This window comes from Pelmatolapia mariae, linkage group LG3_W, assembly GCF_036321145.2.
Source record: "Pelmatolapia mariae isolate MD_Pm_ZW linkage group LG3_W, Pm_UMD_F_2, whole genome shotgun sequence".
Lineage (NCBI taxonomy): Eukaryota > Metazoa > Chordata > Actinopteri > Cichliformes > Cichlidae > Pelmatolapia > Pelmatolapia mariae.
In genome coordinates this window covers 82,112,160-82,139,251 of record NC_086229.1, presented here as the reverse complement: position 1 = coordinate 82,139,251, position 27,092 = coordinate 82,112,160, and the positions used below count along the sequence as shown (strand labels likewise).

Below are 27,092 nucleotides of genomic sequence, written 5' to 3'. Positions count from 1 at the left end.
AGCATGTCTGTTCTTATCACCTGACAAAACTGACAATACAGTTCTAGCAAATTAAAACCAAGTAAAACGAACTCACTGGTGGTTGCTTCTGCCTCTGGCTGACTTGGGAAGATGCTAGGCATGCTGGGTACGCTAGCGAGGACTCCATCTGAAAAGCTTGAGTCCTGGCAGATCGACTGGACACAGGAGAAAGAAGAGGGGATCTCCTTTGTAGCAAAGGTTAGCTTCACTGGACCTTTGGCTTTTCTCAGCAGTGACGAGACCTAAAAAAACAAAGAATACCAATCACACCTTTCACCTTGTGGCTACTAATAAACAGCACAGACATGAAAGGCTATTTCCAGAGTAACGCCCTTACCTTTTCAACAGTGTATCCGAGCACAGACTCGCCATTCACAGCTAAGAGTTTGTCCCCAGGTTTCATGCACCCCTCCTGCTCACAGCACACAAACAGCTTTGATTAACAAAGGCAGCTAAACGTCCACGGTACAGAAGGTCTCATTAGGCATGACATACTTTGCCGGTGTGTCCCTGCACTTCAGATATACTCTCAATTTCAACCCCAGCCTCTGTGTCACCCTCAACAAAAGTGATGCCGAGTCCTCCGTCCTCCTGATGAAGAGAAACGCTCATTAGTGATAAAAAACGTTTGAAATTGCACCACCGCACACACAATACCCACGCTGACAAACCCTTTTCTTTAACATGTGCTGAGTAATGGAGCCGTACTGTACCAGTTAAAGAAATCAAGTATGACTGACAAACAGTCGCCTCCAGAGAGATGAATCAGCCCCAGCTTCAGCTCACATCCTTCACACTTCTGATCTTTTGCTCCCAGAGAGGCCTTTCAGGGCATGTGTCTTCATATTAATGAGCTGCCTATGTGCTACACTGTTGCCACCTCTACCGTATGAATGATTCAACAATTGTAGGGGTTGCATAGTTTTTCCTCTCTCCTGTCTCGTTTGCATTTTGTTTTAGCGCTCTTCAAAGGCCAACTTCACCTGAATCTGCCTGAAAAGCATGTTCCCACTTGACCCGTGTTGTAACTGTTCCTGTAGAAAGTTTCCTTTATTTGTTGAGGTGGTGAGATGTCTAATGTTAAGATCTCTGCTTCCGCTCCAGTGTTGTGCAACTGGATGCAATTTTATCGCTGCTGCTTAAAGGATCAGACAATGACCTTAGGAAAACTTTGTCTGCTTTCTGCGAGCTAGAACGTGGACCCCACAAGGAGTCAGGATCCATTCCTTTTTATTTATTATTTCAGTGAACCGAGCCTTTAACTCCCATTGGAACGTCTGTTTTGTTTACTTCACCTTCTTTTCCCTCAAAATTTTCTGTCTTTTCTCAGCGTTTTGGCATCCTGTCAAACTTGAGTGCTCCGGTGTGCTCCCGATCTGTCTGTCTCTGACGTACCCCGCTGGCTTATTTTGTGTGTGTGTGTGTGTGTGTGTGTGTGTGTGTGTGTGTGTGTGTGTGTGTAAGAGTATACACTTCCCTCATTACCGCACTGTTTCTGAGACTTTCTCCCTGTTACTGCCTGTAACTCTGTGTGTTTTGCGATGTCCGCGGGTCATCCTGCACCTCTCACCTTCAGATTTACGATGTGATGAACGTAGTTCGACGTATCGGCGTCGCCATTAGCAGCAGCTTCTTCTGGCTGTGAAGGAGCAGGAGTAGTGAGTACACCATGAAGTAAATAAATCAGTCTTGAGCGTGTCTCTTTTAGCTGGTGGGAGTACAGTGCTGGATGCATCTACACTACTGCTTGTGGTCTGTTTTACTGGGAGTCACACACAGGCACAGGACCACACAAAGAAACTTCACATGCATGTGTGCCGAGCACGAGACAGACTAAAAGCCAAATTACACGCCCAGATGTAAAAGTAATGGTTCTGTTTACACGTTTAAAATCTCATTACGAAGCACCAACGTGGCTGTGTAGTAGCTGTAGGAGTCGTGTCTGTTCCAGGGCTTCTGCATGTGTGCATTGTGTGTTTTCTATGCGTGCCCATAAGCAGAGTTGTACCTCAGCGTGGGGCTCCACTGCGTCTCCCTCGTGCTCCCTCACTGGTCCCACCGCCATCTGGTCGAGCGCTTCGGTGTTCCTGTTTCACACAGTCATAACTCACGTAAATCGTTGCTTCTCAGCTTTGTGACAGCAGAGCTGTGATTTACGCCAGCTGATCACAGCGTATCTTTCAGGGGGTCAGGAAAAGGATGCGAGTCAAGTGGGAGGCTAAGTACTGTGATCCGGAACAGGGCCAAAAGTAGGTCAAAGGTCAAATACGTCAAACTCTGTAGGGATGTGTGAGCTAATGTAGCTGTATTACATACATCTGCTTGACTCCCAAAGCTGACCGACTCAACAACTCCTGCATCAACACCTTTTACATTTGAAACTATCGGGACTACTTTCAACTTCTGCAACTTCTGCGGTGCTTTTTCAAATTTGTAATTCTACCCTTTGGTGTCATACGATGAATTTGAGACATAACACCAACACAAACGGAGAATGTAACATCGCATTCGCAGGAGGATGATAAAGTAATCATAATACGTATAAAAATCTAAATAATTTTCAAATCGACAGATGTTAATAAGCGCTGCATTTCATGCAGTTTCATCCAGATTGGCCGACCCGTTAAGGAGGAGATGGGGTAAATGGAGACATATAGAATCTTTTTTTATGTTTCCTAAAATGTGAAAACTTCTAGATTAACATGCAAAAAGCAGATTTTATTTAGTAAATATTCACACAGCCTAACAACATCTGTTCAACTCTGTAGCTGCTCTCTTATTCACAAGCAGGGGTCAGTACAGCACGTAGATCTACATACTTGATTGTGTTACAGTAGATGCCTTTCTAGGCCCCAAAGGTATCTGTATCGCATCCTGGCAGCTTTTGCTTGCTAGGTGCAGACATCAACCCCTACACTATGGAGGGATACACTCTCCGCAACATTTCTGATAAGAACTCCACTACATTTGCATTTCTCCCTTTAGCCATAACTCTAGCTTACAGTCACTGTGTAATTTAATTTGCTTATTTTATATTTTTAACTAACTATTTAAAACACATTTCCTCGCAAATACATTTTTCCATCATGTCTACATGTCGATATCTAAATTAACAATATAAACTACTATTTTAATTCACATTTGTTTGATAACTTTCATTGTTTTTTTTGTTTTTATTAATAATTCTAGCTAAGTATATCTCATATTTTTAGCTGGCAAGCTTAGACTGTTTATGCCCATATTACTAGCTAACAGTGTGACGCATTAGCCATGCTTTAAGCAAGCTATTTTGCACATTTTACACTTTTTGACTACTAAATATTAAATTAAAATATAGTTTATGGATTTACTTTGGATGTCTGTTATTTCTATTTGTCACCAACGTTCAACTTTTGCTCTTTATCTCTTTTGGTAACTAAATAAAATAAATATCTAAATAAATATCATCTGTATGCTGTAGAACTGTTGTATATTTTAGTGAGTGTACCACTAAATCTGAAAACCTTCACAATCATCAGCCAAGTGCCAGCTGGTGTGATAGGGTTAATATAATTTTTATTAATATTTATTGATTAAAAAATATTTCAAGATAAACTATAGTTTATGAATGCATGTATAAGTTTGGTATGTGCATGTGAGAGACTATGTTATTAAGCATTACAGAACAGAGGCCATTATATTCAACCTGTGCTGCATCCTTCTGTTGAATGACAATAGCTCCATCTATTGGCTTTTCACTAACATTACAATAACCTTTCTGAGGCTCAATAACAGCATGCATATTTTCACAGGAGCTTTAATAGTGATGAAAATAACTGTTGATACCGGACAAAGATGATTTTGACTTTGGACGGAGCGCTCTTAATGATGGAGGATGCGTTCTGATGACTGTGGCCGTACAGAACTTGTCCGTTGATCTGTAACGCAACATAAAGTTTATTGCTCAGAAAAGCATTTACAGAATTTGAGACATTTTTTTTTTTAAAAAAGCAAATGAACAGTGAAACTAATTTTATACACATCTCACCTCCAGCAGCTCATCCCCAACAACCATACGTCTGTCCCTGCCGGCCGCCCCGCTGGGGTCTATTCCCACCACGAACACGCTCATGCGTGAGCGGTCCCTGTTCCCTGCCAGGCTGAGGCCCAGGCCTGTTTTGCCTTTCTCCAGCTCAATCATGTGGAGGACACCTGGGAGGCTGCCATAACGCTGGATTATGTTCTCTGAAAGAGGCAGGCGTAGTCGCGGCAGACAGATGTAAGCTGACAATACAAGTAAAATAGCGGCAGACTGGTCTCGAGCCCTATCGCTCCGTGTAACGTTTCCCGAAAGAGGAGCAGATATTTGAAATGTGTAAAATGCAGAGGAACCAAAAGTAAAAGGTAGAAGTTTGTCAGCAGAATTTTCTATTTCAGCTTCACCCTCTCCCATTTTTGTCTCAATCTTGGCTCTTTTGTTCTGGTTCCAGTCTCTTTTCTTTGTCTCTCCACCTCTCCTGTCTCTGGTGTGTTAGATAGCCACTGTTCAGACCAGTGGGCTCCTGTTGTTCTGGGCTCCCTGCCACTGTTGAACCATCAGTCCTGTACTAATCTCCACAACTCACCTCCCCGGGCTCAACCTCATCAATCTTATTCCCGCAGGATGGGCTCTGTCTATCTCGCTCTCACACACACACACACACACACAAACGCACACAAGGGCACATATACACATATACTCCACAATCCCAGGTGTTTGGAGGCTGTTCTTTATGCTGATTGCTCGCTATCTTTCTCTCTGGAGCAGCGAGTTCATCCTACAGTTGACATCAGAGTGTCTGCAGGATGATAATGGCCTAATTGGGACACTGAGTCCTTCAGGTTTTTGCTGAGGCACAACCAGCTCAAGCATGTGAATCAGTGCACGTTTATGCCATGCAGGAGACTTTATGGGCAGACATGTAACTTGGAGGACCTCTTGTGGCCATTTGCTGTTATTACATAGTGTAGTATGTAAGCATATATTTTCTCTTCCTCCCACTTTAACTGGGTTAAAATATTCCTGCTATATGTGATGCAGGATTACATTTACATCAAACATTTACAACCTTGTGACATTTAAACACCCTATTGCAAAAAACACAATAAAAACCACTTTTATTTAAGACAAACTAAACTCACTCCAATTATATCCGTACTCGTCCTCGGGCTCCTCCCCCTCCTCCTTTTTCTCCTCAGCAGTCTCAGCAGGGCTGCCAGGAATCTCTGTCAGCGTGTCTGTATCAGTCTCTCCCACATGAGGCACCACTGGCAGGGGGAGGACAGCGCTGGTGGGAGATGCCTTTGCCGCTTCACGCTTCGTCAGCTGTCGTGCCACAGGTGGAGGCAGAAAACAGTTGATGAGTGAAAGGTAAAGAAGATAAAGAAGGTTTCATCTCTCCATTAATGTTTAAATCAATTGGCTGTCAGGTTCACAGCAAGAGGAAGGCGCACGAGAGACGCCGATGCAATCAACAAGAAGCCATATGCTTGGTTTCCTTTTACATGTGCGTTAGATGGAAGTTATTGATGCTACGAGCTCTGATCACAACTGGGATAGCAACACTACTCCAGCTCGCACCAAAATGTGTATTTTTGCTACTTTTTCTTTTTCATTTAATGAACAGCAGAGATCAAAATTAGAGAACACCTTACATTCCTAAATTTCCTGTATTTAAGTCACTGCTTCTTCTAATAAATGTAACAAAATCCATGAACAAGAGAGATAGAGTTAAACTGTACTTTACAGGGAACTTTTAGGACTGTTACTGACTGTAGCAGGACAAACATTTAGTGATGAAATTACTGATGGTTACAGCTTTCAAAATTCAGAATCCATACAGGATTTTTACCTCAGCACCAATATTCAGCGATCTAAAAATCACATACATCGTCCGATTTTTTTTCTTCAGACACACAAAATATAAACAGAATTCCCAAACATTATTTACATTTAGTTATTAGCGAGTCTTTGCTGTGAGATTATGACAGCGCACTTTGAAAAGAATCGTTTTATTGTTAACAGTTTGTGGTTTCAAACCCATGTTGCCAACACAGAGGCTGCAGAGTGCCCTCTGGTGGACAAATAATATAACATCACCACTCTTCTTCACCCATCTCTTGTTTCGTTTTTACATTTTCTTTTATCAGCTGTTATAAATGCCGATGCCAATATACTGACAAATAGCTAATACTGGCTAATACGCTGGGCCAGTATACCGGCAGGCCCTTTTCTCTAAATGACTGTAACACAACTAACTAACACAACACAATAATTGTTATCAATTTCCCACACTGCTCTGGTTTGATCTTGGTCTCGTCCACAGTTTAGCCACTGCTGTGACTTTCATAGCCACAGCTAGGTTCAGGATCAGGATTCTGGGCTAGCCATCATGCATTATTTTCATGCTCTCACATTCAACAAGTGCGTCTGTTTCACAGGGTGACAAGAGGCACCGACCTCCATAGAAAGTCTTGGCTGACTCTGTTGGCGTACAAGCTTCTCACAGACATTACTGTTGACACTAAAGTGTAAAACAAACCCAACTTCTGCTCCAAACCATGAAGCCCCGTCCTCCAAACTGACTCCCCCCTGCTCCCGTTTGACCCCGAACATAAAACCCGCGTCGAAACTGAACCTTGCTGTCATCACTACAGTTCTTCTTCACCGTCCATGTGATGTGTCCCTCTGTGGCCTTGTGATTATTTCTCCTGATGATGGGCTTGGTCGCTGCACACTCATTTTTTTTTAAGTGGACAACTGGTGTTACAGTAAATTTTGATCTCTACTATATAATTATTAATTTAATGATCGTCTCTAAATTTCAAATATTCACCCATCAGTAATTCATAAGCGCACTTACCTGTAACAACTCTGACTTCTGATCACTTCATTCATTGTTGATCTTAAATATAACGCTCAAAACTCAAAATCATCCATTTAAAACCAGAGTTTTGATTCTGTTACGCTTCCGAAAACGGACTAAAAGCAAAAAGGCAAAAACTAAAGTAAAGGAAGAAAGATGTTCCGATTCCACAAAAAGAAACACACACACAGGAAGTCGGACGGTGGAGGTGTTAGGCCACGCATATGCATGTACAGCACGTCAGGACATCTCCAATTCACGGGCTGCCGTGTGACACGCTGACATATTCGTGCAAGCATACACGGAAATGGAAGGTGGAAAGCACAACACAGAGACCCACGAACCTTAAACGGGGTAGGAGTGAAAGGGTTAGTTGGGGAGAGGCGGAGGAAAAGTCTACTGTGACTGTCACCCTCCTACAGAGAAGACAAAAAGGGCAACTTTAGCAGACAGCATTGTTCTGACAGGTCAAGTCAAAGGCGTTTGCCAGCGTTGCGGTCGACAACATATCTCGAGTTTATGGTGAAAGTTTGTTTTTTTTACTGAATCTATTTTAACGCCGTGAGCGACACCTACTGAAATCTGACAACAAACACAACAACACTGATAGGCGATCTGCGTGCTCGGTAATTAGAAGTACCAACCTTGTCCTTGTTGTCCCTTGTTGCGGCTGCAGCAGCTCTCTCCTCACTCGAGTCTGTTATCGATGACTGTTGCATTTAAGACAGACATGAAGGTAAATCACTCTACTCTGCACCAGATAGCAACAACAAAAAAAGGACTTTGAAATTAATTTACGTCACGTATGGAAAGCAAACTCATAACATCCACTTCAATGTCACCAGATAGTGAAAGATACTGTATCACAGTGCGGTGCGACGCACGGGCAGTAATCCCATAAATATTAATGGGTCCACGCTAAGTCTTAAATGTTCGGAATGACTAAAGCCGTGCTCGGTATGCTGTGTTATGATAAACCATCTGTTTTGGAAATCCGCATTTCTCAAATAAAGGCAAAACTTTCACTGCTTCTGCTAACTTGAAGCTTGGCAAAGCCAAGAACTGAAAGCACACAAACACTCGGACATGCCAAAACACTGATGTGTCGAGTGAGGAACGCGTGCCCAGTACCACATGCCCGTCCAAGCTTGACGATTTCTTGAATGACCAAGCTTGAAATGTTTTCTTCTTTGTTTGCCAGAAACTTGCAGTTTATAATTCTTCACACAACAGAATTTGTGTTGACTGCCGACCGTCTAATCAAGTTGTCTTTCTTACGTTGGCAATGAGGCACTCGGGACAATGTTGGAGGGATAATTTGAATAAATCGCCTTTCAAAGCTGACGACAGGAGAAAAATTAAAAAGAAAAGGAGAAGAAGAAGAAAAAAAGCACTTACAGTAAAAGCCTCAACTATCATTTTCACTTTCTGCGGGTGCAACAGATGGGAAAGAAAGCAAAGTTACAGAGACAGAAAATGAATATAAACACGTGTTATCAGAGGCAGATTTAAAAACAGGCATCGTGCACAGGTTGGAAAATAGTCTCCGTGTCTTCATGAGACAAAGTTGCACACAGGTCCAAACGAAAGACACGCCCACACAAACGCGAGGAGACGCAGCAGACGAGGGCTAGGTTTCTAACCTGAGGCAGGGAGGCTTGACTAGTGCAACGAAGGCTCGACCCACTGTGGCTATTTAGCTGAAGGAAGGGCAGGGGCGGCTTCTAAAAGCAACACAAGACCGACAAGCTGACAACATGACAAACATTAGAGATGATGTCTGAGCCTTTCTGACAAAATTCCATCAAAGGTAATCAAGGAGACAGAGAGAGATTGAAATCATTAATGTTTAACTAACAGTTTCCTTGAAGACAGATATTTCCTTCACGTGGAGGAACTGAAGAAAGCCTCTCGCTCTCTGAAAGCGTAAATGTTTCAAAGACTCCTCCGGGCTACCTTGAGATTATTCATTGCTTACAACAGAGTGATTTGAAACTTCAAGGGAAACAGCACAGATGTAGTTACTGTGCTCTCTTAGGTGGCCCTCGGTGGCTGCATTTTAAAACAGCTACTACTGCTCTGACTCCACTGCTCAGATATATCATCCATTAAAAATGGTATTTATCTCATGATTCGGTTTATTGTCGTGGATTTCACTTTAGCCACACTCAGCGCTGACCCCAGTGACTCTGGAGTGAATTAGAAGAACGTCTTCCTGCAGCCGCAGAGCCACAATTAATGCCCTTATTATTTTCTCTTATACTTTCAGGGTTGCCAACTTAAATCCCCTGGAAAAATCACATTTTTTAAATATATACAGACTTTCACCCATCATAACTCAAATCCACATATATTACCATCCACGAGGTCGATTTAAACAGATTCTCCAGCAAGTTTGACTAATGAGCCTTGCTAATAATGTCTCCTTGTATCACTGGATGTATTCCTGAACGCATTAACAGCAATGGCGACAACTTAATTATTCATCGGCTAGTTTATATTTAAGGCCATTTCTGAGGAAAAAAATATATACACAGCTGCAACCTTTTCAATGATTAAACTAATAAGAAAACGAAAAAGCAACTGGATGAAAAACTAAATCGAAAATGTTTTTATGCCTTAAATATGCCCTCGGCTTTTTACTTGCAGACTTTTTTTCCGTCTAGGTTTTATATGTTTTTAGCATAGACTGTATACAAAAATGGAGGCAGCCTAATGTATTCTTTTTAATGGCCAACAGGGGGCGACATCTATGGCTATCGAAAGCAGTCCAGTTGTTTAGAAGTCTGTGATGAAATGACCTCCCTGTGCATTGGATTTAATAGTGCAGTACCTATATTAGTGATGGGTTTATACTTAATTGCTAGCGTCAGTTCTTTCTTAATACAACACAATATTGGCCCATTTAGAGTAAAATATACAGATATATGGGTGTGGTAATATATCCTCAGTTCTTAAATGCATATCACCCCGATTTTAAAAAAGAAATGGCCAAAGAGGAGTAAAAATCCTTAACTCGAGGGTGCAAAACAAGACAAAACTAAAAAGGCGGTGGCTGACGTTCGTCTATCAGTATGCCCTACAATACAGCACAAAAGATTGTTCTGCTGATATAAAGATAAAAAGTGCCAGCTGTGCTATTCTCACAAAAGGCTGGCAACCCTGATATTGTAGAGTTGATAATGACCATCTTTATATGAGGTATCAATTAAACTTTAATAAGCCCCGTGGTTAGAATCTAGTGTGCATGTGCAATAAATGTCACCAAAGCTCACCTTCAGCGCAGATGTGTCTAAAATAGTGGCCACGCTGATTTTAGCGCTTGATGACTATTTGGTTAAAAGCAGCATTTGGGGTCGCTGACATTAAACAAATGATTCAGTTCTTTTTCTCCTGGAGGGAATTTAGAATTCTGCTTTATTTCCATTAATGCGCACATCATGTTTATTTCAAAGTCAAAGACGGACATAAAAAGAAAGACTCAGCCACCAGTCTGAGAGACGAAGGGAAAGAGTAGGGAGTGCAGATAACGCAACTAAGATAAAGTGTGATGGATAGCTTAAGCAATAAAAATGAGGGAGACAAAAAGAGAAAGACAGATTACCTGACATGTGCGAGGTGGCATGTGTGTGAAAGCGGTGGTGTGTTTCTTTACTGCGGGCGATGAAGCTGGGCTATAAACTGACTCAGGCTGAGAACGCCATGTAGAGGAACAGAGATGTAGGTTGAGGCAGCTCATATTGTAGTAACTACTTAAAACTGTTCTGAGTACTTTAAATAACTAGTTTGGCATACAGTACTGTGTAAATGTCTTCAGCCACCCCAATTTCCTACATGTTGCTAGGAAAATGGAAAATGAGTAAACAGAGTTAATCATTTCCTGAAGTCTTCAGGAATAGTTCTCCAGGCTTCTTGAAAGACATTCAAAGCTCATCTTTCGATGTTTCGGCCTGTTTGTTCTGTTCTCTGTCAAGATGATCCCACACTGCTTCAATAATGTTGAGGTCTGAGCTCTGGGGAGGCCAATTCATCACTGATAGTGTTTCATTGTGTGTTTCTCTATCCAGGTATGTTTTTACTGCGTTGGCAGTGTGTCCGGAATCATTGTCTTGTTGAAAAAAGAAGCTGTTCTCAGGCAGACGCTTTCCAGATGGCATTGCATGGTGGATCAAAATCTGATGGTACTTTTCTGCGGTCATGATTCCATCAGTTTTGTCAAGATTCCCACACCACTGACTGAAATTTATCCCGAAGCCATGACAGAGTCTCCACTGTGTGTTTTACAGATGCCTGTAGATACTGTTGTTCTTCTCTCCTGACCTCCTCCATACATATTAAAGATGATTTGTACTGAGAACTTCAAATTTGCGTCATATCTCCATGACCCTGTTGCCACTGATTGTGTAATATGGCATTACACTCAGCCTTTTCTCCCGGTTTCCCTTGAATTATTGACAGCCACCCCTCTACTGACACCATTTCTGATGAGGCATCAGTGAACAGTAGATGGATCAAGTGAATGGTCAGATGCATCTTTCAGGTTTTTTCCTAATTTTTTCCTACTTCTTAAAAGCTGACTTTCAGACACTGTTCATCTGCTGCAGGTAGTTTTGTCCTTATATTTCTTTAGTCCTTCACTTTTCAAGTTTCCTAAAAAATTTTAAGGACAAACTGCACATCACGCTGAGAAATGCCATGCTTTCAGTTAATATCTCGTTGGGTATCAAAAGAGCATTTTAGCATTTTTTGTTAAAAATTGATGTTTTTGTGACAGACTGCTTGTAACAACGTGTATAAAGATACAATTTATATTTGTATTTGCTAGGTTGTCTGTTACGTGTAGATACAACATCAGTTCTTTCCTTTAGTTACTTGGTCTTTAATTTGAATGATTCATAGGTCAAAGTTAAGTCGCTTAACACATAAAAAAAGTGATCAAAAAGCTTCAAAAAGTCAGTTTTTTAAGTCTTTAATAAAGAAAGCTCAAGATTTTTGCACAGTACTGTAACTTTGATCAAATAAGACATATAGTTAAAAGGTAACTAATTATGTGTCTCTCTTGTATTGTTTTGAAGTTACAATCAGCTACCCAAATTAAAGCTCAGTTAATGTTTTTGTTAGCCTAGCTCGTGCTAGTATCAAGTGCCCAGTGGGTTTCAGTATTTCTTTAGCTAACAACCATGACAGCTAGCTAGCTTTTAACCAACTGAAAGCTAAAAAGTTTATCTGAAACAGTGTTAACCTTTTAGATAATAACTTTAGTAACTGTTGGGCTAAGTGCTAAAAAAATATCAAAAATATAATAAGACAACAATAAGACAACAAGACCTCTTACCCCAAAATACTACAGTTACTGTTTGGAAAACCAAAAGAATAAATCGAATGATGCTACAAATCCACGCAGAGCTCAGGGGAACTGCAAAGTCAGGTTCGGTCAAGCGTAAACGGGTACATCACTAAAAGCAGCCCTTATGCCATTGTTCCAAAAACACTGATCATAGCAGCTTTAATATCATTCTTGCCCTCCTCGTGTCCTTCCCCTGTTTTACATAAGATTATGGTTTGTTGTATGCTTAATGAGTAACCAGAATGTTTAGGAAAGCATGAGGGACTATCTCCTAATGTGTGAAAAGTGATGAAAGCAGGGAGATCTGACGCTGGAGCCACGCCAGTAGCAGCCTCAGCAGGAAACGATTTAGTCATGCTTTAAAGGCCTGAGGGCACTTTCAAGCAACAAACGGTGTTGTTGATACGCTGTTTTTCAGCGCTGCTCTTAAAGGTTAAAACACGCTAATACATTTAATATGCCAGGCAGAGTTTGTTGTCGCTCCATAAAAGAGTTCACATTTACTTTCAACGTACAGACAACCCAGGACAATAAAGGGGTCGTATACGGTATCTATTAGCTTTTTGAAAGTGCCCTAAACGGCCTGTGCCGAAACACAAAAGTTTTACACGAGGTAACAAAAAAGAAGCTGCAGAGTGAGGATATTGTGACCTTTACATTATGAGGTAGTTACTGGGAATCAGACACTAATATACAGACTTACCCTGGGCCTCTGGATAATACTCTGGACCAGGAAGGAGACAGGGTTCCCTGCCCTCCGTATGGCCTCCACCGCCTCTTCGTGACTAGCATCTCTTAGGTTTACTCCGTCCACCTGAAGGAAGCATCAAGAAAAAGACTCAATCTTAAACCAGTTTTTTTGTCTAGCTATTTATTTCAAACATATGAGCACTTTAGTCCAAACGAATAAATTATATCAATTGTTCTGTGACACAAAAAGTCCCTTTACCTCCACAATTCGATCCCCAGTCTTCAGAGTCCCGTTTTGTCCAGCAGGACTGTCCTCCAGGATGTGCTTGATAAAAATGCCCCTCATCACCTCTCCAGAGCTCAGCCGGCTGCCCATCCCTCGGCCGCCGACGATACTGATCCCCAGGGACTTGCCCGGCTCTCGGAAAAGCTCCACTCTGAGGAAGGTACCAATAAGGGATTGCAAGAGTTTTCACTTTAAACCTTGTGACATTTGATACGTGTAGAAAATTGAATCAAAAGGTCAGGTACACATGTGTATGTGTCTGTGTTCACACACTTCCTCGGTTGGTTCCAGATGTTATAAGATGCGCTTTCTTCTCCTTCTCCATCTTCGCGCTCGGGGAGGTTAGGAATTTCTCTAAAAATATAAAAGAGGCTCCACATATAAACATTTGTCTATTCACCTTTAGGTTTGCCTGCAAATTGCATAACAAGTATCACTGTGGCAGGGGGACGTACTTCAGCGCTGGAGCTGCCACTGGTGCTGGAGCTGCGTCAGTGAAGACGTCGTCTTTAGGCTGCTCCAGGCTGGCCTTGTACTCCTCCAGATACTCAGCTGGGACATACGTAATGCTGAACTCCCCCCCACCACACACATAAACATAAGCACACACACACATAAATGAGTGGATATTCACAAATTACACAACAACCTGGCCTCCATATTTATAAACCCTATTACTCACCGTTATTGGCAATTATGCCCCCCTTCATTGCAAAAGCACAAAGTAATTTACCAAAAACAGAGGAGAACATGCAGTCAAGTGCAAACTGGAACCAAATCCTTACAGCTACCCCCCCGCCGCCACCTTTTCATTAAACAAAACAGCTACTTTTAAACCTGCTCATTTACATTTAGAAGCCGTTGTCCCTGCATCAGATTTTACTTCACGAACAAGACTGCAGCAAAACTGACCTCAGTCTATTTCCAACAAACCTCCCTGTGACGAGGTTGAGATGCTTTCGAATTACATACATGACTATTAAAAAAAAAAAAAAAAGTCCCGCATCACCTACTGTGTGACCGACGTGGAACAAATTTGATGGCTCTATTATTAACACAAACAAACTCCCTTTAGGAAATGAAACAAAAGAAAGCTGACAAACTGACGTTTCACAACAATTCAGAGTGAGGCTGATTCTCGGGGGTGCATTAGCACATCTGAGTGAAGCTAACAGATCTTCAGCAGATGGGTTGATTTTGATTTGTGTGTGTGTGGTTTTTAGAAAAAAAATACATGGCATGCAGACAGAGAGGAAAATGAATGAAATAATGAAACGGATGAGTCAGTTCATTAAGAACATCACAACAGGCGGTGAGAGACGTGGCAGAGCTTATAAAGGAATGATGAGTGGAGGGGAAAACAGGAAAAACAGTGCGTTATGGTGGCTTTAAACATGTTAGTCACAATGGAAGAAAGAAGAAGACGTGCAGCAGGTTAGGTGCTAAAAAAAAAAGTGGTAGTCAATCAAGATTTATCCAGATCTGCTGTCACGGGAATAAAAATTAAAACATTTGTTAAAGCTGGTGCGCAGCTTCCAGTGTTGGGGAGTAACGGAATACATGTACCGCCGTTACGTATTTAAAATACAAAATATGAGTAACTGTATTCCGTTACAGTTACCGTTTAAAAAGGTGGTATTCAGAATACAGTTACTTTGGTGAAATAAATGGATTACACGGCAGTACTTTCCTGTTTCATATTGTTGCGGGTCAGGACTGTTTGGGTATGTTTGACAGCTACGCTCTGTTGTTTCAGGCGGCAGCGTTACGGTTGCCATGGTTACAGGGTGACGCTCTCTCTCTGCGTGTTTCCTGGGTGAGAGAGCGCTTTTTTGTTGTTGTTGTTGTGCTAAGCTAAAAGGCAGAATGCTACAGGCATGGCCCTAAAGCAGGGGTCTCGAACTCCAGGCCTCGAGGGCCGGTGTCCTGGAGGTTTTAGATGTGTCCTTGATCCAACACAGCTGATTCAAATGGCTAAATTACCTCCTCAACATGTCTTGAAGTTCTCCAGAGGCCTGGTAATAAACTAATCATTTGATTCAGGTGTGTTGACCCAGGGTGAGATCTAAAACCTGCAGGACACCGGCCCTCGAGGCCTGGAGTTCGAGACCCCTGCCCTAAAGAATGTAGCCTCATGGGCAGTGTAGTCCGTGCTGCAGCGAGAATGGACTACCATACACGTTATGTGTCTGTGAGCGAGGGAGGGAGAGAAAGGAAAAGTCCGAGCTGTCACGGAGCAAAAACGGGAGCTGGAAGCATGTAAATATAATAATAACCACTGCAGCCAAGAAGAGTGCCTGACGAGCCCATTTGTAAGTAAGCTATTAAGACTCAACTGTACACTGTGTTCGTGTTTTCCTCCGGAAAAAATAAGTTCCGTTGGAGCAGCCTTTCAACGCCTCTCTCTGTCTCTCGCTAGCAAAGTTGACCCAGACAACAAAGTAAAGCTAGTTTTCAGCTACGAGAACGACACGAACCCGACGTATTAGCCAGATGTCCCTTTACTACGGTTCGGAGCCGCGGACCTTCAGTAACAGTAATAAATCACAGCAATAGTACATTCACGTAGTTGTAAACAGCATGATAATATATTAAGTAATCCAAAGTATTCAGAATACGTTACCCTCATTGAGTAACGTAACGGAATACGTTACAGAATACATTTTGGGGCATGTATTCAGTATTCTGTAATGGAATACATTTTAAAAGTAACCTTCCCAACACTTGCAGCTTCACAGTATTATTATTTAAATGCTACTCAGTGTATCTGACAGACATTAAAAACAGCATCTTTAGCAGCTATAGTCATATTTCGCTGTTGCTGTTGTTTTGGCACTCTGCTGTAAGTAACTGTCTGGATAAAACTCTAATAGACTGTAATGAAGGTCGGCAGCAGATGGAAAGAAAGAGAGTTTGTTGTTGTTGTTGTTGTTGCAGAAAGACCACCAGCATGGAAGTTAGTCATACTCACACATAAAATGGGCACAGATCGTCCTCGGGTGCACAAGCAGATCTAGAATGTGAAGAGTTATCTTTTTTATGCACCGAAGCTAACAAACTGCCAAGTTTAGTTCAGCAAGCAGAACTTGTCAAATACAACATTCGATTTACCTGTAAGGCAAGTCCTTCACAGGGCAGGGTGTCAGGCCAACAGTGTAACTTTAGTAGTGCTCATTTCTTTAAAAAAAAAAATCTGCCAGTAACTACTCAGCCTGGCATCCCTGCTGTATTCTGCATTCATAGGCTCATTTAAATGGACTCTACCACGCGGCTTACAGAGAAATGGCTGAGAGGAGCTAATATTCATTTTATGTACTCGGTAATGCCAGACATTACTAATTATGTGCATATGGGCTAAATGAAAACTAACCGCTTGAATTTAAAAAAAAAAAAAAGCTTTGGTACAGGCATAAGCTTCACATTTAAGTCAAATGAATTACTGCAAATCGCAATCTGTTATTTTTGGCCACAATAATGGTCTCATTGAAATCATAATGCATGCTATTGTATTGGGTAAAAGTGTATATAGATTATAGCCTTTACCCCATATCTGGCCCAATGAGAGAGTGCCTCCTGAGCATGGCGCGGGCCTGGGCGTTGGTCAGGTTGGCAGTGGGCTCTCCGTTGATAGCCAGGATGAGATCGCCAACCCCGAGACGTCCATCCCGGCTAATGGATCCTCCGTGGATTATGCTGCGGATCAACATCCCCAAACCGTCTTTCAAGGCGCTCACTGTCATCCCTTTGAAGAAGATGAGCAACTGTTTGATTTAAGTGATTTAAGTGACTTGAGTATTTCAGAAACTGTTGAGCTGCCGGGATTTTCCCACACAACCATCTTTAACAAGGGAAAATATCCAAAGAAAACGCCTTGTTGATGTCAGAGGTCAGAGGAGAATGGCCAGATGGCTTTGAGCTAAAGGCAACAGTAACTCAAACTACCACTCATCATAACCAAGACTAACAGCACATCGGACCTTGAGGCAGAAGACCACACCGATAGCTGCCACTCCTGTTAGCTAACAAAAGGAAACGGAGGCTACAGTTCACACCAGCTCACCAAAATCGTACAATTAAAGATTGGAAAAATGTTGCCTGGTCACAGGAGTCTCAATTTTTGCTGCGGCATTCGGATGGTAGGGTCACAGTTTAGTATAAAGAACACGAAAGCATGGATGCATGTTGCCTTGTATCAGCCTTTTTTGTGGTTTAATGGTGTGGGGATATTTTCTTGGCACACTCTGGACCATTTTTACAGTTTGTGTTTCGAGACACTTGGTTTTCATACTGTGCCTACTCTTGGCTCTGTAAAACATCAGTGAGAGCAAATATCCCAAAATTTATTTAACTCAGGAACACAGTTAGACTCTATATATTTGATTCTCTTCTACAAGAAAATCCATTCATCCTAGAAACTGTCAACATGTTGATAAATTTAATTTTCACATCTGTCTCAATGGAGTGTGACATAATATCTCTGGAGGCTCGTCTTCATCTGTACATACTGTCCATCATTCTTTTTATCCAGATGGGAGACACTCCGGCTAAAGCCTTCGACTACATTTTAAACTCCCTTTTGCAACAGCTTGGTGTGTGAGAGTTCATTTACAAACTGTTTAAAAATAAGATTAGTGTGCTCTATTTAAGAATGAATTTGGTCTAAGTAAGCTGCAAATTGAGAGCAAAATATGCCGAATATTCCAATTCTCTACCCAATAAAAACCTTGAAAGAGCACAAACGAGCAAAACAAGAGATGATTTTCATTGAGGAATTGAAGATTTTAAACTGTAACTTCATAACACCTATTTGTTTTAGAAGTTCATACTTAATATTCTTGGAGCCAGTAGCAGCCCCTTGGGCAGGGTTTGAAATGCAAATAATGAGTATGGCGATGGGATTAGACTTTCTGAGTGGAAAACAGTCAAAAATTGCTTCTATCATTTTTCCATAAAACTGGATTTAGAAAACAGGAGATAAAAGTAAAGGCCAAATGCACCTTTCAATCCTGAAACCTCATTAACACTTCTGTGGAAAATATGAAGAAAACAAATAAAAAGAACAAATTAAAGATTGTAAAGAAATGAGCACAAACCCAGGCTGGAGTTGCCCTTGACGACTGTGATAGTCCTTTCAAAATTGCTCCCTGAGGTCAGCGTTGCTTTGTCTCCGTCTTCTGCCGATTCTTTCGCACCAGCCTCCTCGTCCTTTAAGGTGATAATTCAGCACACTTAGTCATGACAGTAAATAAATATATAAGGCCGGATTCCAAAACAAAGCAGGGTCTCTGGAGAAAAAGGCAGCAATTTGACTGTGAAAATCATTTTAAACAAATCAGCTTAGAAGCTTTTTTATCTCGCGTTTGAAGGCAGCCTCTGAGTGGAGAGACTTTAAAAAAGAAATGATGAAGGAGGATTATTTCCTCGCTGTTATAACGCGCCTTGTCACATGTGCACAGCATAGAATATCCATTCTAATCTTATCTCCTGATCTTATCGCGAGCGAAATCACCCAGACGCACTGTTTGTATTTAGACTTGTTAAATTCTTACCTTCATCAAAACTCTTATGTCTCCAATCTCTCCGAAAGAGATAGCAGGCTCCTTCTGATAGTTAAGGCTCTCCACAGGTTCCTCCAGCACATCGGATCTGCTCCCAATTTCAGCAAACGGGCTGTATGAATTTGTGCCGTCCGCTGGTTCTTCTTTGCTCGGGAGCTGTCCCAGGTACTGGTCGGAGCTGCTCAGAATAGCATTAAAAGCCGGGATGTGGCTGGTCAGACTCGGAGGAGCGTAAGAGGCCGACTCCTCCGGAGAGAAGACTTGACTGTTGTCTGCAAAGCAGGGATGCTCCTCCAGCAAGTTCAGTCGGGCTGCAAGCTGGAGTAAAACAAAGTAGAAGAGATGAGTGAACATTCCCACTCTGTTAGTTAGACAACTGCCCAACAGGGAGAATTCATCTCCCTCCATCGCTGCCGTGCCCTCCTTGTAATGAGCCACAGAAAAGCCATCGGAGGCCAGTAGAAAGTGGCATAAATTACTGAAGATCTTGAGAGCCGAGTGCATTATGCAGTTTTATTATAACAGCGTTTAAGACTTTGTTAGAACCAGACTGAATAGTAATGGTTCTCAGCAAAAAATCCTTCTGGGAGTCTGAACAGAAGTTAAAAAAAATGCAAATGTGCAAATATATAAAACATGAGAGTCTCAGTACATAGATATGTAATTTGAAAAAAATATGAAATGTAATTTGAAATAAGGCAGCACTGAACTGGGCTTTGACAAATGGAGGAAAGTGAGATGGTTTTACTAAAGGCACCTTCCAAAGTTAGGGATTAAACTGTTGTTATTATTAGGGCTCATATATTACACCAGTTATTTCAAAGCTTGAGGTCAGAACCCCCTCATGGATGTACAAAATATTAAATAAGTAATTTTTTGGCATGCAAAGCAGCACTACAAACTAATAGTCCAGTAAGAATCACTATATACACACCTCAATCAGAATAAACAGGGCCAAACTCTTTCAAATTTATAAATATACTGCTCAAAAAAATGTACAGGAACACTCTGAAAACACATGAGATCTATGTGGGGAAACCTGCTGGATAGCTACTCTGATTTGGACTGGATAATGTGTTAGGAATGAAAGGATTCCACCTCGTTTGATGGAAACGAAAATGATCAACTACAGAGGGAAGAAATCAAAGAGACTCTGAAAATCAACGTCAAATAATGATGCGGCAGGCGAGTCCATTTGGCTGAAATTTTATTGCACCAACTCAAAATGGTACTCAGAAGTTTGTATGACCCCCCCATATGCTTGTACGGCTCCAAATGAGACGACAGATGGTTCCAGGTCTGGACCAGGGCATCACTGAGCTCCTGGACAAGCTCCTGAGATGCAACCTGGTGGTGCTGGATGGGCAGAAACATAATGTCCCAGAGGTTTTCTTTTGATTTAGGTCGGGCAAGCATGGGGAGAAATCAATGGTATCAATTCTCTCCTAGAGAAACTACCTGTCTCCTGAAATCTACTCCATGCTCTGTGCTGGGAGACAGTGGCACATATTGATGTGCCACCCTGGATGAGTTGAACTACCTGTGCAACCTCTGTAAGGTCCAGGTATTGCCTCATGCTAGCTCTTGTGACACTGACCCTAATTAAATGCAAAACTAGTGAAAAACAGAAAAGATGAGGAGAGACAATAAATGTACCTTTAAAACCTGTCAAAGCATTCCTGTTGTTGAGGTTGTCTCATTGTTGCCTCATTGTTGCTTTGGTGTTAATGTCATTAACACCAAAGCAGCTGAAACTGATCAACAACCCCCTCTGCTACTTAACTGACCACATCAATATCCCAGAAGTTGAATCGACTTGATGCTGTACTCTGATTAAAAAGTGGTCCTTTCATGTTTTTTAAGCAGTATATTTTTCTGGCTGCAGTTTTCCTGTGTGCAGGAAGAAAGCTCCTGTGTCCTTCCTTTGTCTCTATCTTCACCTAAACACTATAAATAAACTCTTAAAGAAACCATAGTAACACTAAAACAACAACTTCTATACTCGACAGATGAGCGATATCCATCATCGGGGAGATGATCCAACACGTGCCAAAGAGATAAGATATATGCTGAAGAAAATGAATGCAGAATGTCCCAATTTTCTAATTAAAGTTACAAATCATTCCCCATCCAAACTAACAAGCTGATAGTCAGGTAAACAGAGAACTCACTAACTTAAAGGCAGAGACACTCTTGAGGCGAGTTACAATGTGGTGAACTTTACATTGTTGTTCAGGAAACAGGCACAGAGTGAAAGGTTAAAAAAAACATCCAGCCTCACAGTCCGGAAAAGCTGGTTCATTTCTTACGGTCACTGATGTAAATTTATCAAGAGACTTGTTGCTTCCCTCTGGAGCACATGATCATGCTGAGGCTGAGCTGTCGGGCTTCGTACAAACAGCTGAAATGTATTTTGTGAAATCCCCCAGTACTATAAATTGCCACGAGTCGTCCTGCCCCACGTTCGTCCCTCTGGGCCGCCCTATTATACGATAAATTACGCAGGGAGGCCCTACAAATAAGGTCGGCTGTGGCCTTTGGGAAAACTGGAAACACACAGATACCCTTAGGAAAATAGTTTGTCTGCTCCTTACTCTTTTTTTGCGGGGTTATTTTCCTTATAATTTAATATCCATTTGGAGACTTTCAGTTCTTGGGGCTGTGGATACAGCCCTCGTATAACACCAAGTTCAGTAATGTAGTTACTGCCCTAACAAAGAACAGCAAACATGTCTCATGACATTTTGGCCCTCCATAGCAAAAAAAAAACAAAGAATAATGACTACATGCTGTAAAGCTCATTGTGACAAAGGACACGGGATGGTGCGGTAACATTTAATGAAATGAGGAAAACAATACCAAGCTGTGTTTCTCATTTCAGTTACATTTTATAAATAAAGGTCCTTACCTTGGGTGTGGATGAGTGTAGGTAATCCAGGTCTGTGCTACAGGTGCTACCATGGAGAGCGATCATGGAAGCTTGGAAAGTGTCGTCCTCGATCCCGGAGTAAGAATGATCTAACATCTTTTCATCAGGCAGGTCTGCATCACTGGTATCAATCTGTCGTAATGGATCAAAATACAAATAGCTGGGATACTTAGGAAGAATCACTAATCATGCTACTGTAGCAATGTAATGCAAGTCAATCAGAATTGATGTAGCTACAGCTAATGAAGCCTTAACGATAAAACCCTCAATCGACTGCGTGTATTTATTAGAATACCATTCATATAAGCTAACTGTTGCATGATTACAAGCATGGTACACTTCAAAATTATGAGAAGGAAGCAAAAGTATAATTTGTGTTTCCCTTTTCATGAGCTGTGATTGATTGATTGATTTTTTTCAGTTTTCCCAGAAGCTAACTAACCAATGCAGGCTCTGCTCGGTAAAGGATGCCCTCAGTCAGTCCTTCTTCCTCTCCTTCTTCAACCAAAATACTGTTGAAGTCAAATGATTGGATGGTGGGTGATGAAGTTATTTCCTGCTCACCATATGGGTGTGGAGAGTGGGAATATCCACATATTCCCTAAGAAAGTGGAGAAATTCTTTCAGTGTCCCCGGCTTTATGGCATTACACTACATTAACCAAAACCTAGAGCAAATAAATTAACATGGAATGAAGATGGAAAGCGATGTTACATTTTTGAGGATGCTGTTATTTAACTATAGAGTTCAATCATCTCGACGTTCTGAATTTCATGTGTTTTTTACATGCATTCTTTGGAAAACAGAAGAACTTTTGCAATTTACTGTGAGTAGCGTGCACCCTAGAAATGTATGAAAACCAAGATGGCATATTGCAGGATTACACTAGTAAGACTCAATTTTGAGAGGCAACACAACAAAATACTTCTCAGAAGTCCATTCCACGTCCTGCAGCAGAGCAGGATAACTCTACAGAGGCTTCCAGCAGCTCTGTAATCCAGCTAACCCTGGCGGCCCAGAGGTCTCGCTGAGTAATCCGACGGCAGATTCAATACAAGAGAACTGCGGCTCTACAGCTGAAAGAATGCAAGCTGTTTTTGCAGGGAGAGAAACATCCTGTACAAGGAGCACAGCTGCCTGGAGCAATGAATATGCCGTTGGACGGACCTAATATCTTGACAGGTGCCCTTGTGTGTTTAAATGTACAAGAGGGGATGTGCTACTGGAGAATTCGATAACATAATAATATAAAACAAAGGGTCCAGGGCATTTTAGGCTGGTCACCTCCCCTGAAAGAACAGTGGGTGGAATGCTAAACCATGCAGCCTACCTCCACACTGTTTCCTGCATGAAAAATTCAAGCCCTAGTAAGCTGAGCCGTCATGACTGGAAACTAACTTGTGTGATATATGGACTGCTGGATTTAAAACCCTGCATACGTAGAGGGACAGATCCCTGACAAATACTGCAGAAAATTCACAAAAGCACAGAGTAAATCTCAGTAACTCTGACAGGTACACGTACACTTAATACTACAATCACGCAAACCACATTTGAACTTTGATTTTCAAAGCGATTTAAAGTAGAGGGGGAAAAAGCAAACACTTTCTAATAACAATTCTTACAGGCAGTGGTTTGGCGACTCCGATCTGGACCTTGCCGAGCTTGGCCCCCTTAAGGGCCTGGACGGCATCCTCCAGGCTGGCGTTCTCCAGGTTGGTGGTGTTAACGTACATGAGTCGGTCTCCTGGCAACAGCCTGCCATCCTTCTCTGCGACACCATTGGGAACCAGAGAGCGAATCACAATCACCGTTTTGGCCGGGTCCAGTGGGTCCTGTGGTGACGTTAGGCCAGCACAAGTCAATGAGTAAATTATCACAGCGTCATATGGAGATCACATCGAATTCAGGTCATTTTCTTAACCACTCCCACACACACAAGTGGGGTATTCATATCTTGTGGGGACATCTAATTGACATAATGCTTTCTCTAGCCCCTTACCCCAACCCTAACCATGAAAAATGAATGCCTAACCCTAACCCTTACCCTAAACCTAACCATATTGTCACTGAAACCACATTTTGAGTCTCAAACCATAATCCTGGTCCCCACAAATAAACTTCCAATTTTTGGCCTCCACAAAGATATAAATACACGTTCAGACACACACACACCACTGAGCTTTTTCCATCTAATAAAATTAGCCCATATTGTGAATATGGCCATGTTTAAATATCCTATAATACAGAAATACACACAACGTAGACACATTTAAAAAACTAAAGAAAAGTATAACTCATCATCTAAACATGTTAAAAAAGGATCTTTTACCTGAATATTGATATTTGTTACATTTCCATTAAACCCTAGAACATAATCCCACCTGGTAATCCAAAATGCTGAATCCCAATCCCCTTTCTCCTTTTTCGAGCTCAATATTCTGGATCTCCAACTCCCACATAGCCAAAGGGGATCCTATCGCCTCCTCGCTCACGTTGCCCTGTGTCGCCGCTATTGTGTTCACCTCTGAGTCTTCAGCAACCACTACACCGCTGAGGTCTATTTGATTCTGCACAGAAAGGAAAAACCCAAAATCACTATGTAACCCCATGCCTTCGTCGCTTTGACTCTCAACCCATAGGCTGCTCCCCTCTAGTTCTGTTTCTGGCTCAGGTTTCTGGCAGCAGATGAAAGGGAAATATCTTTGGGATGCTCGGGCCTTAGTACATTATCACAGATAAGGCGAGTGAGATGAAAACCCCCTTACCCAAAGGAAAGCTGCTTTTGATGTCTCATATCTCTAGCAAATGTTGCTGGCTACTGCTGAGGTATTGCTAGAATTGGTCTTAATAAACGCTCAGCCTTCCCTGCTTATCACTAAGTCTTAATCCATCATGGCTGGCAGTGTGGAAACCCGATAGAGCAATTGACAGCAAGCTAATAATGGTTGATGGGGTTAGAACAGAGAAGGAAGACTTAAAGAGCATCATTCTCAAATTGCTTTATATGCACACGCAGGAAAACATATTCTATGATGTGGTAGTGCTTTCAAAAAGAGGCCTGCATATGCATCATCTGCTACAGTACTTTCTTAGTAATATACACCGGACAACTGATTATCTGATAGTTAACACAGATATCAATCACATGGCAGAAACTCAATGCATTTAGGTATGGACATGGTCAACACGATGTGCTGAAGTTCAAACAGAGCATCAGAACCTTGCACCTTGTTGATTCTGTGCCATGAAGAAATAAAGCAGCTCTGCAGGCAAAAGGAGGTCCAACCCAGTACTAGCTAGGTGTACCTAATAAAGTGTCCTGTAAGTGCAGACTGCAAGTTTGTACCCTTTTACTTGGATGTTTTTCGTGTTCAAAACAAGCAAGTATTAAACGGACTGCAGCATCATGAGTGCAGGTACCTTCAATTTAGATGTTGTGGACAAAGCCTCTGATTCTCTCTGCTCAGCATCCACCTCAGTCTGAAGGTCGGGGGCCGGCCTGCAGCATGTCACGTACACGTGGAGCGGAAGCTCCTTCAAGATTCTCACTACTTCTTTGTGGCTCTCACCAATCAAGGAAATGCCATTGACCTAAGAAAGGAAAGGTTAAAACTTAAAACTAATCATAATATGAGTTCAAACCCAGGACCAAGTAGTTACAGTACATGTCACGTGGGATAAAGTGCCTCTGTAGCTGAGCCTTAGCTAAACAGATCTCTGCTGCAGATCTTTGTGGACATTTTCTTACTATTCCTCCTAAAAAAAAATTTAAAAAAAGACAAAATGCCAAAGAATAATTTTAGTAATCCCAAGAAGCACTTCTTATATTTATTTATTTATTTACTTATTTATTTTATTTATGTGTGGGAAGTGGAAAAAGTTGTAAACTCAGTACTGACACCTTTTCAACCTAAGTTTGTAGTTCTCAAACTTATTTTGGCACCTCAACCCTCCTCAAAAAGAGAGAAGGGATCATTAACCATACGAAAGAATCCAGTTCATTTTAAAAAAGCTCAACACAGCTGCACTAGCAAATCCCTGTTTATTTTCTCCAGCTAAATCATATTCATTTAACATTGATTCACCCCATATTTTCCCAGTAGCCTACTACGCTGCACAGTTTGCAAACCACTGACTTAAGTTATTGTGGCAACAGTTGCCCAGCAGAAAGGGAGCAACATTAGCATTAATCTGCAGGTTGGTGCCACTCTTGCAGAAAACAGGAGGTTTTTAGACCTTTGTACTGAAACGGCTTCCTGCCAGAGATGGAAATGAGAGTGGTGAGAATAAACCGGAACAGCTAAAAGGCAAGCCATGAATACAAAACAAAGACCTAAAAGTAGCAAAAACAAATGTAAAACCAGGAATTTATTTACCATAACTCCAAGTAATTCATTTTAAAGCATACTTAAACAGCTGATACGCCACTGATTAATCCAGCTTTCAGCTCTATGTGGAGTGATTTTTATTACTTTCTTTGGGGGAACTATATTTGGGGAAATATATGGAGCTTAACCTCCTCAGACTTCACCCTCTTCCCCAAGCATCCTTGAAGTAGGTGAAGTTGTATCAGAAGCTTATCCTCTGTTGGTGAATTTTTAGGTAGGAATCATTCCTAATAAGTGAAGCCCATACATGCCTTATTGGCATATACAGCAGTTGTCAGGCACTGTGTTATAACTTCAAAGGAAACACCACAAAGACCATTATGGTCAATGTCAGCTCCTCCAGACTTGCTGTGTGACAATATGTACTGCACTAAAACTGAGCTCCATGAACCGATAATTTCCCAAATATGTACACAACAAAAACTTCTGCAAATACTAATAACAAATGTAATGTTCGAGTAATATACCTCAAGCAGCTCATCTCCACTAAACAGCTTGCCACAGCGACCGACTGGTCCCTCAGGAAGGACAGATCGGATGTAATGATGTCCGCTGTTGGCTTCTAGGCTGATGCCCAGACCACTGTTCTCAGTAAACTTCTCCACCTGAGCCACCTGTCAGGGTAACAGTAAATCACGTCTCCATTAGCATTTCAACTCCATTTATGTGATGTCTGTTAATGATTCAGACACTTTTGTTTGATGACCCAGGTCACTGTTCTTTTTTACAATATCTGCTATGAATCTAAAAAGTAAACTTACCACAACTTCATTACTTGGGCCCAGAATTTCCTGCCACTTCTTCATTAGCTCCTCCTCTTCAAAAGGTGTTAAGGTCAGTTCTTCAAAAACACAATATGTTTATATTAACACACAAAAATTAAGACAGTGTTGTCATAAGCCATTCACAGGTGGCACTGCACCATAAACTTCCAAGTATAAGCAAAGTACTTGAAAATGTGTCGTGGAAGATCAAATAAACTCTTA

The 27,092-nt window shown here is 41.6% G+C and overlaps 1 protein-coding gene across 6 annotated transcripts in view; it reads right to left on the bottom strand.

The window, feature by feature from the left end:
- The window catches only part of LOC134624902 (multiple PDZ domain protein), a 55,237-nt gene that overhangs the window by 7,944 nt on the left and 20,201 nt on the right, over nucleotides 1-27,092 (bottom strand). For 2 of the 6 annotated variants that reach the window (XM_063470037.1, XM_063470038.1), the window contains exons 13-38: nucleotides 26,868-26,947; nucleotides 26,574-26,720; nucleotides 25,139-25,309; nucleotides 24,100-24,285; nucleotides 23,341-23,550; nucleotides 22,158-22,316; nucleotides 21,695-21,847; nucleotides 18,778-19,104; nucleotides 18,322-18,433; nucleotides 16,772-16,970; nucleotides 16,200-16,241; nucleotides 13,684-13,797; nucleotides 13,502-13,582; nucleotides 13,202-13,379; nucleotides 12,956-13,066; nucleotides 10,510-10,596; nucleotides 8,304-8,333; nucleotides 7,550-7,615; nucleotides 5,182-5,365; nucleotides 4,049-4,245; nucleotides 3,847-3,938; nucleotides 2,030-2,108; nucleotides 1,592-1,660; nucleotides 517-612; nucleotides 359-433; nucleotides 77-263 (exon numbers count right to left, since the gene is read on the bottom strand). In XM_063470037.1, coding sequence (XP_063326107.1) covers nucleotides 77-263; nucleotides 359-433; nucleotides 517-612; nucleotides 1,592-1,660; nucleotides 2,030-2,108; nucleotides 3,847-3,938; nucleotides 4,049-4,245; nucleotides 5,182-5,365; nucleotides 7,550-7,615; nucleotides 8,304-8,333; nucleotides 10,510-10,596; nucleotides 12,956-13,066; nucleotides 13,202-13,379; nucleotides 13,502-13,582; nucleotides 13,684-13,797; nucleotides 16,200-16,241; nucleotides 16,772-16,970; nucleotides 18,322-18,433; nucleotides 18,778-19,104; nucleotides 21,695-21,847; nucleotides 22,158-22,316; nucleotides 23,341-23,550; nucleotides 24,100-24,285; nucleotides 25,139-25,309; nucleotides 26,574-26,720; nucleotides 26,868-26,947 — 3,432 coding nt within the window. The remainder of the gene's footprint in view (nucleotides 1-76; nucleotides 264-358; nucleotides 434-516; nucleotides 613-1,591; nucleotides 1,661-2,029; nucleotides 2,109-3,846; nucleotides 3,939-4,048; nucleotides 4,246-5,181; nucleotides 5,366-7,549; nucleotides 7,616-8,303; nucleotides 8,334-10,509; nucleotides 10,597-12,955; nucleotides 13,067-13,201; nucleotides 13,380-13,501; nucleotides 13,583-13,683; nucleotides 13,798-16,199; nucleotides 16,242-16,771; nucleotides 16,971-18,321; nucleotides 18,434-18,777; nucleotides 19,105-21,694; nucleotides 21,848-22,157; nucleotides 22,317-23,340; nucleotides 23,551-24,099; nucleotides 24,286-25,138; nucleotides 25,310-26,573; nucleotides 26,721-26,867; nucleotides 26,948-27,092) is intronic. The other 4 variants (XM_063470040.1, XM_063470039.1, XM_063470042.1 and 1 more) reach the window with 4 other exon arrangements.